This window comes from Salmo salar, chromosome 27 (assembly GCF_965601325.2).
Source record: "Salmo salar chromosome 27, fSalSal1, whole genome shotgun sequence".
NCBI classification, from domain to species: domain Eukaryota; kingdom Metazoa; phylum Chordata; class Actinopteri; order Salmoniformes; family Salmonidae; genus Salmo; species Salmo salar.
Window position 1 is genome coordinate 42412269 of NC_138317.1, and position 10232 is coordinate 42422500.

At 43.0% G+C, this 10232-nt stretch overlaps 1 protein-coding gene across 4 annotated transcripts in view; it reads right to left on the bottom strand.

The window, feature by feature from the left end:
• The window catches only part of LOC106589083 (homeobox-containing protein 1), a 28659-nt gene extending 20707 nt beyond the window's left edge, over positions 1–7952 (bottom strand). For 3 of the 4 annotated variants that reach the window (XM_014178766.3, XM_045709823.2, XM_014178760.3), the window contains exons 1-4: positions 7735–7952; positions 7128–7218; positions 5815–6256; positions 2378–2463 (exon numbers count right to left, since the gene is read on the bottom strand). In XM_014178766.3, coding sequence (XP_014034241.3) covers positions 2378–2463; positions 5815–6256; positions 7128–7206 — 607 coding nt within the window. In that variant the 5' untranslated portion in view covers positions 7207–7218; positions 7735–7952. The remainder of the gene's footprint in view (positions 1–2377; positions 2464–5814; positions 6257–7127; positions 7219–7734) is intronic. The other variant, XM_014178762.3, reaches the window with a different exon arrangement.
• Between the last annotated feature and the right edge of the window lie 2280 nt (positions 7953–10232).

Below are 10232 nucleotides of genomic sequence, written 5' to 3' on the forward strand. Positions count from 1 at the left end.
ACATAGCGCTTTGCATTCAGGATTTTTTTTTGTTGTCATCAGACCACATAATATTTTGCCTCATGCTCTGACATTTTTCCTCAGACGTGGCTTGTTTGGCCACTCCCCCATAAAGACCAGATTGGTGAAGTACTGTAGAGACTGTTGTCCTTCTGGTAGGTTCTCCCATCTCAGCCAAGGAACTCTGTAGTTCTGTCTGGGTGGTCACTTGGTTCTTGGTCACCTCCCCGACCAAGGTCCTTCTTGCTCGGTTGCTCAGACGGACAGCTTTAGGGAAGTTCCCTATTTATTTATTTTTTTAATTGTCCAATAACGGAGACCACTGTGAAATAGTTTGGTTGTCTTGGAAAACGCTCAACACCCTCGACATTGTTTTATATTTTATTTATTCCCCAGATATATGCCTGATCACAATTCTATCTCAGAGATCGACGGACAGTTCCTTGGACTTCATGGTATAGTTTCTGCTCTGACATGCACTGTCTACTGTGGGACATTATACAGACAGGTGTTTTTCTTTCTAAATCATTTCCAAAACAATTAGTCACAGGTGGACTTCAAGATGTAGCGACATCAAGGATGATTGATAGAAATTGGGTGCACCTGCTCTCAAGTTGGAGTGTCACAGGAAAGGGGTGAGAAAACATATATATTTTTTTCCCTCTCATTTCATTTACATTAGTTCAGATGTACAAATGTGCTTAACAAGTCACATAAGTTGCATGGACTCACTGTGTGCAAGAACTGTGTCTAAGATTACTTAACCTCATCTCTGTAACTGCTCAAAGGGACATTCACTGCACACATTGAATATCCCTCTGATTATGGTGAAGTTATTAATTACACTTTGGATGGTGTATCAATACACCCAGTCACTACAAAGATACAGGCGTCCTTCCTAACTCAATTGCCGGAGAGGAAGAAAACCGCTCAGGGATTTCAACATGTGTGACTTAAACAAAAATGTTTTTAAAGTTAGTTTTTTCCCCTCTCATCACAGCCATTAAACTGAGGATGGATCAGCAACATGGTAGCTACTCCACAATACTAACCTAATGACAGAGTGAAAAGAAGGAAGCCTGTACAGAATAAAAGTATTCCAAAACATGCATCCTGTTTGCAACAAGGCACTAAAGTAATACTGCAAGAAATGTGGCAAAGCAAATCACTTTATGTCCTGAATACAAAGTGTTATTGGGTTTGCCCCAAACATACAAAAACATTACTGAGTACCTCTATATTTTCAAGCATAGTGGTGGCTGCATCATGTTACAGGTATGCTTGTAAACGTTGTTCAGGATTAAAAAAATCTTGAAAAAAACTGAATGGAGATAAGCACAGGCAAAATCCTAGAGGGAAAACCTGGTTCAGTCACAGAGATTCATTCACCTTTCAGCAGGACAATGACCTCAAACACAAGGCCAAATCTACACTGGAGTTGCTTACCAATAATATAGTGAATGTTCCTGAATGGCCAAGTAACAGTTTTGACAAATCTGCTTGCAAAATTTCTGATCAACAACCAATTTGACAGAGACAGAAGAATTTTTTGAAAATAATAAAAGCGGGAAATGTTGCACAATCCAGGTGTGGAAAGCTCTTAGAGATTTACCCCAGAAACACTCACAGCTGTAATCACTGCCAAAGGTGCTTCTACAAAGAATTGACTCAGGGGAGTGAATACTGTATTTAAATTTACAATACATTTTTCAAAAATGTCAAAAAAAACATGTTTTCACTTTTTCCATTATGGAGGTATTGTGTGTAGATGGTTGAGAAAAATAATAATAAAATGTAATCATTTTTTTAAATTCAGGCTGTAACAACAAAATGTGTAATAAGTCAAGGGGTATTCATATTTCTGAAGGCACTGTAACTCTGATACCTAGGGTGAGGAGACAGAACTGACTGATTTCACTACACCTGCAATAACATCTGTAAATATGTGTATGTGATCAATCAAATTTGATACCTAGGGAAAGGAGAGGAGAGGAGTGAGGAGGAGGAAGGTAAATAAGAAGCAGAGGAAGTTAGGAGATAGGGGAGGGAGAAAATGGGAGGAGAGGAGAAACACATGAAGGAGTGTGAGTAGGAACAAATCAAATCTTATTTGTCACATGTGCCGAATATAACAGGTGTAGGTAAACCTTACTGTGAAATGCTTACTTTACAAGCCAAATGAGAGCATTATAAAATATCCTAGAAGGAAAGACACTAATATTCATACAAAACAATGTAAACACCGCACACTAAAAACAGATGACACAGGTTCACTACAAATCTGTCTCAGCTGAATATATATATATATATATATATATATATATATATATATATATATATATATATATATATATATATATATATATGACTGCTTTACCTGTGACCTGTCCCACTATGGCCTGGGAGATCCTGCGGTTGTTGAGGAAGGTTTTAATCTCCTCCTTCACCAGGTTACTGTCCCTCCTAGAAGAACACAACAGACACCACAGAGTAAGAACAGACAACACACTTCCTGTCCCTCCAACAACAAAAGTTACTGTCCCTCCAACAACAACAAGACACCATAGAGTAAGAACAGACAACACACTTCCTGTTTGTGGTGTGAGCAGTGGATAGAGTAACCGACATCACTACTTCTGTACAACTAAATAGATTCTTCATCTGCTTATCTGCAATCCTTCATGACATCTGCAGTAATGTGGATATACAGGTGGAACCAAACATAGTGTACATTCTACACCATATGTTTTTTGCCTCCCCTACGGTTTCAGATAAGCTGATGAAGGAGAGACAGAAGGAGAGACAGAAACAGGAAGAGGAAGCCATAGGCCTAGCTTACATGACTTCAGATCCACCATTTGTTGACTGGTTATCCATAATGTATCCTATACACACAATCAGAGCAACCCGGTACCCCCTAGCATATAGACTAGGCGCCGGTACCCCCTAGCATATAGACTAGGCGCCGGTACCCCCTAGCATATAGACTAGGCGCCGGTACCCCTTGTATATAGCCAACTAATCATTGCCAATTGTACATCTATTATTACGCGTTCTACTTGTCTACTCATTCTCTATTTTCTTTCTCTCTGCATTGATTCGACTGTGGTTTCTGGAACGTCTACAAACTTGCACAAGAGGCCATATTGCCAGAGACGGTCAAAGATTTCTGCCTTCTTTAGGTCCTGTATGTAAGCCTGGCTGCAATCATCTTTTTATCCATCTCGCCCTACACACCTGACCCAAATGAGTCAGTCTAACAGTAGGAGAATAAGCCCGAATCACCAGAGACTGGCTGTTGTTATCTGATGATCTTCCTCTCCCAGAGCTAGAATCTCTGCTGTCTCCTACTGTCTCGTACATTCACCTCACATACCCATCTACTTTCTCTTCAGGTTTCACTACTACCTCCCCTCACCTTCACCTCATGTACCGCTCCACATCACAGTCTACTGTCCCTCCCTCATGTACTCCCCCACCTTCTCCAGGTCACAGTCTACTGTCCCTCCCTCATGTACTCCCCCACCTTCTCCAGGTCACAGTCTACTGTCCCTTCCTCATGTACTCCTTCACCTTCTCCTCCAGGTCAGTCTATTGTAGAGGTCGACCGAATATGATTTTTCAACGCCGATGCCGATTATTGGAGGACCAGAAAAGCCGATACCGATTAATCGGCTGATTTCTTTTACATTTATTTGTAATAATGACAATTACAACAATACTGAATGAACACTTATTTTAACTTAATACATCAATAAAATCAATTTAGCTTCAAATAAATAATGAAACATGTTCAATTTGGTTTAAATAATGCAAAAAAAAATAAAGTGTTAGAGAAGAAAGTAAAAGTGTGCCATGTAAAAAAGCTAACGTTTAAGTTCCTTGCTCAGAACATGAGAACATATGAAAGCTGGTGGTTCCTTTTAACATGAGTCTTCAATATTCCCAGGTAAGAAGTTTTAGGTTGTAGTTATTATAGGACTCTCTCTCTCTCTATACTATTTCTATTTCATAAACCTTTGACTATTGGATGTTCTCATAGGCACTTTAGTATCGCCAGTGTAACAGTATAGCTTCCGTCCCTCTCCTCGCTCCTACCTGGGCTCAAACCAGGAACACATCGACAACAGCCACCTTCGAAGCAGCGTTACCCATGCAGAGCAAGGGGAACAACTACTCCAAGTCTCAGAGCGAGTGACGTTTGAAACGCTATTAGCACGTGTAACCGATGTGAAATGGCTAGTTAGTTAGCGGTGGTGCGCGCTAATAGCGTTTCAATCAGTGACGTCACTCGCTCTGAGACTTGAAGTAGGGTTTCCCCTTGCATTGCAAGGGCCGTGGCTTTTGTGGCGCGATGGGTAACGATGCTTCGTGGGGTGTCAGTTGTTGATGTGTGCAAGGGTCCCTGGTTCGAGCACGGGTTGGGGCGAAGAGAGGGACGGAACCTACACTGTTACACACGCACCCCGCTAACTAGCTAGCCATTTTACATCGGTTACACCAGCCTAATCTTGGGCGTTGATAAGCTTGAAGTCATAAACAGCAGAATGCTTGAAGCATTGCGAAGAGCTGCTGGCAAACGCACAAAAGTGCTGTTTGAATGAATGCTTACGAGCGTGCTGGTGCCTACCACCGCTCAGTCAGACTGCTCTATCAAATCATAGACTTAACAAAATAACACACAGAAATACAAGCCTTTGGTCATTAAAATGGTTGAATCCGGAAACTATCATTTCGAAAACAAAACGTTTATTCTTTCAGTGAAATACGGAACCGTTCCGTATTTTATCTAACGGATGGCAACCTTAAGTCTAAATATTTATTTTACGTTGTACAACATTCAATGTTATGTCATTATTAATTACGGCCTTTGTTAGGAATAAATGGACTTCACACAGTTCAATGAGCCAGGCAGCCCAAACTGCTGCATATACCCAGACTGCTTGCACGGAACGCAAGAGAAGTGACACAATTTCCCTAGATATAAGAAAGTCATGTTAGCAGGCAATATTAACTAAATATGCAGGTTTAAAAATATATACTTGTGTATTGATTTTAAAGAAAGGCATTGATGTTTATGGTTAGGTACATTGGTGCAACGACAGTGCTTTTTTTCACAAATGCGCTTGTTAAAATCACCACCCGTTTGTCGAAGTAGGCTGTGATTCAATGAGAAATTAACAGGCACCGCATCGATTATATGCAACGCAGGACACGTTAGATAAACTAGTAATATCATCAACCATGTGTAGTTCATTAGTGATTATGTTAAGATTGATTGTTTTTTATAAGATAAGTTTAATGCTAGCTAGCAACTTACCTTGGCTTCTTGCTGCCCTCGCATAACAGGTAGTCGGCCTGCCATGCAGGCTCCTCGTGGAGTGCAATGTAAGGCAGGTGGTTAGAGCATTGGACTAGTAACCGGAAGGTTGCAAAAACGAATCCCCGAGCTGACAAGGTAAAAATCTGTCGTTCTGCCCCTGAACAAGCCAGTTAACCCACCGTTCCTAGGCCATCTTCGAAAATAAGAATGTGTTCTTAACTGACTTGCCTAGTTAAATAAAGGTGTATCATTTTTATTTATTTTTTTATAATAAAATCGGCGTCCAAAAATACCGATTACCGATTGTTATGAAAACTTGAAATCGCCCCTAATTAAATCGCCCCTTATTAAATCGGCCATTCCAATTAATCGGTCGACCTCTAGTCTATTGTCCCTCCCTCATGTACTCCTCCACCTTCTCCTCCACATCACAGTCTACTGTCCCTCACTCCCTCATGTACTCCTCCACATCACAGTCTATTGTCCCTCACCTCATGTACTCCTCCACCTTCTCCTCCAGATCCCAGTCCTCCTCTGCCATGATGTCATAGCTAAACGACTTCTGAACTCCAACCCCATGTGGGTACAGCGGAGGGGGAGAGGCCTCATAGCTGTTGCTAGGCGACAGCGAGGCGCCGTCCATCCCAGGGGTCTGCGTTGTGGCGGATGCCAAGGAGAGGGAGGAGGAAGAGGAGGAGGAAGAGGAGGAAGGGACTGGGGCGGAGGCTGTGGTAGGGGTGGTGTTGTTGGTTGGGTTGGCGGTGTGGGTGTCATTGCAGTACAGGGGGCGATGGTCGGGATCTAGCCGCTCTAGGGACTCCAAGGCCTGGATGATCTGTGGCTTGGTCATCCCTGAGAGACGGAGACGCTGGAGGAGGTCGATCTGCTCTATGGTATAGCGTGGCTCCACCTCACAACACTCCATCCTGACATCTAACGGGTTAAAACAGACATGACTTGTCCACACACACACACACACACACACTTCCCATAGGTCTCTAACATATGAAAATATTACATTGAAATACTGTATACGCGGGACTTTGTTGTCAAGTTCACTTACAAAAAGGTTAGAGAAAAATGCAGTTGGATTTGTAGTCAGTGAGAGGCTGCATTCTCTATGTGGAACCAAGGGTCATTGAAAAAGTCTGGCCAACTTTGCCTATACCAAACATTAGAAACACCTTCCTAATATTGAGTCCCCGCCCCGCCGCTGCCTTCTTCTATAACCCGTCTCCTCCCCTTCATCTACACTGATTGAAGTGGATTAAACAAGTGACATCAATAAGGGATCATAGCCTTCACCTGGTCAGTCTACTTCATGGAAAAACCAGGCGTTAACCTTTTGTATACTCAGGAACAGGAGGAAATGGAATGGCATCAAACACTTGGAAACCATGTGTTTGATATATTTAATACCCTTCCACTAATTCAACTCATTATCATGCGCCTGTTCTCCCCAATTAAGGTACCACCAACCTCCTGACATATTGTCTGGGGAAAAGCCTGATGATTCACTGCCTGATTTCTCATTTAAAAAAGTCATAATAAATATACACTAACATCTTTTACATGAAGTGTCTGGAGCATGAGATAAAAAAAAACACCAAACATAACATGGACTAAAAACTATATTTAAATGCCATGATATTGAAAGGCGTGTGGGCTACTGTACATTAAATCTCTCGTGGACAGAAATGCCAAACTTTCGAGAGATAATTGTACATATGGGTACTGTGCCCTGACTGCCAAAACTATGTGTTATTGAGCCATGGTATTTACAGTGGCAGCCTGCCTTGACTACCTGACAGCGGGGGTGAGAGGCGCCCTGTGGGCATCGGTTCGGTTCGCGGGACGGCGGCCGGGAGGCACCACTGTCGCATGGCTCGATGGAGCTGCCGGAGAGAGAGAGAGGCAGGCGACAATTTACATGGCTAGCTAATAACTCTACTTCAGATATTAATCAAAGTTTGTAAATATGGCCTGTTGCTAAATATGTCACCTAGCTACCAAGTTAACCGTTCTGCCAAATGAGACTTGCCAATCACTTCCACTGGGCGTGCATCAGTCCGGTACGGGTAGCTTATCGTGCTAGCTAATTATTAGCTTGCTAGCTTTAATGTGTTGACATTAGCTTGCAACTGACTATACTATAGCACGGATGCATTAACAAGCTACTAAAAGTAGCTCCCACTAGCTAACTTTCGCTACGTTGGATAGCTAGCTCATTACATGCATCTTGCACCAGAAGCTAGCACGGACTAACTAGCAAAGCTATCTACTGTTGGGCATAAACCAGAGATCCTTGCACCAAAATTATCGATTGAGGATGTGAGATCATGTCATTCTAACTAATGCAGATACCGGTAGCTAGTTAATGCTAACCCGCAGCCCCCTCCTCCCTTCCTTACCTCCAGCTGCTGTGGCAAACTGCACCAGCTAACGCTCACTAAACCGTGCACGTCGACCGACCAACTTCGTAATGGTTTCCAACGAGCTAATGAAGGTGATCCGTGCAGGGTCACATTGTCCCGGGATGCAGCAGCACCGGAGAAAAAAACCGAATCGCTAAACAGGGAGTCGGTCTCAATTTCTGACCTCTAACCCCACCACACTGCCCCGGAATGATATAGGAAGTTATTCATCTGTGAGGTAAAATCAAAATGTTATTAATTTATTATTAAGACATTCAGTGCTGGAAAAAAAAGTTTATATTGTAAACCTGGTCTCACTGCATTTCGTATTATTCTGTATGTACATTTAGTGGTGGAGAAATTAAGCTTCCTCAAGCTTTAATGTTTTCCAGCCTATTGTGTCGACAATAGGTTCACTACTCTAGGCTTTGATCAAGACAGTTGACACTAGTGGCACCTGCTGGTCAAAATAATGTAGAGCAACCAAATTATTATAGATGATGTCCCACACCCCAGTAGCATAAGTGCAGCCAGGGCCGGCCCTCCCATTAGACAAGATTGAATATTACCTTGAATATGGGGCAACATTTTGGAAATTGGCTGCCATCCTCCGGTGCCCCTGATTGGCTACTACGCCTCCGGCGGTACTCCAGCCACCATTGCTGCAGTTCCCACCTCCACCTCGTTCCCGCTTCTCCCAAAATTCACTCCTACTAACCTTGGTAGCTATGGTGATGTGTGTTTTTACACAGGATTATCAACTTAATCTGCCAAATAAACTATTGTATTGTATTTTTTAATAATGTGTGTGTGATGAAAATGATTAAGGCCTAACCTTAGCCTGTTAACGTTAGCTAGCTACAAGTGGAAATCCTTTCAGCTAAAAATGAAGCTATAGAGATTTGCAACCATGTCTAAGAGACAAAAAACTATCAGGAAGCGAATATTTATATTTCTTCAACTAATAAGAAAAGAGGCTAAATCTTTAAGTCAAAGAGATTCTCTGCTGAAATGTATCAGCGTGCAGGAATATCCATCAGCCATTGTGGAGAAAAACAAACCTCCAAGGACATAAATTCACAGAGACAGACGAGCCCCCATTTGCTGCCCCCGTTTGCTGATTCTCGCAGCGAAGAGGGCGAACCGGAAGAGTCCGAGCCATCCACTTCAATCGATGATGACAGCTCTCTGGGTGGACGAGAATAGGTTGGCGCACCAGTCTAGCCACACCTCTAAACAATGCCGGCAGAGATGATATGTTACCAGTTACAATTTAGCAAAACATAAAATATGTTACGATTTTGAAAAACATGTGATATGTTACGAATTCCAATTTGTTGTGCCTAACGTTAGCTAGGTGGCTAACTCTGTTAGCTAGGTGGCTAACTCTAATGTTAGCTAGCTGTCTAACTCTTAGTTAGGTGGCTAACTCTAATGTTAGCTAGCTGGCCAAGGTTAGCTAGGTGGCTAACTCTAATGTTAGCTTGCTGGCTAAAGTTAGCTAGGCTAGAGGTTAAGGTTAAAGGAAAAGTCCACCCAAAAACTATCTTCCGGTATTTGTTTCATTTGTCCATTGCTGACATAGTCCCAAAATATTTTGCTTGTCAGCAATCAAGTTTTCAAGAAATGTAACTTTCAAAATACAGAAATCACCCGAGTATGATGCGACAAACAAAAAACATCCAGTCAGCGGCAGTCTTGTGGGCGACAACAGCTTGTTGATTGGAGGTTGAAGCAGAATGGCCACACCCTAGGCAAATAACGGCGCAGTACAACAGTGGTGTGCAAAACGGCATCTCGGAACGCACAACTCATCGGTCCTCGTCACAGACGGGCTATTAGCAGCAGACGACCACACCAGGTTCCACTCCTATCAGCTAAAAACAAGAAGAAGCAGCTCCAGTGGGCACGCACTCACCAGCGCTGGACAATTGAGGAGTGGAAAAACATTGCCTGGTCAGACGAATCCCGGTTTGGGTTCATGCTGATGGAAGAGTCAGGATTTGGCGTAAGCAGCATGAGTCCATGGCCCCATCCTGCCTGGTGTGTCTACGGTACAGGCTGGTGGTGTAATGGTGTGGAGTGTGTCTACGGTACAGGCTGGTGGTGTAATGGTGTGGAGTGTGTCTAAGGTACAGGCTGGTGGTGTAATGGTGTGGAGAATGATTTCCTGGTACACGTTAGGTCCTGTGATACCAATTGAGCAACGTTTCCATTCCCCGAATAATTCAGGCTGTTCTGGGGGCAAAATGGGTCTGACCTGGTACTAGATGGGTGTACCTAATAAACTGGCCACTGTGTATGTCTGTATGTATATTCATCGGCATGATCTCATATCATGATCCCCACACACACACACACACACACACAGACAGACAGACAGACAGACAGACAGACAGACAGACACCCACAGAGAGACACACACACACAGACACACACACACACACACACACACACACAGAGACTCACACACACACACAAACACACACAGAGAC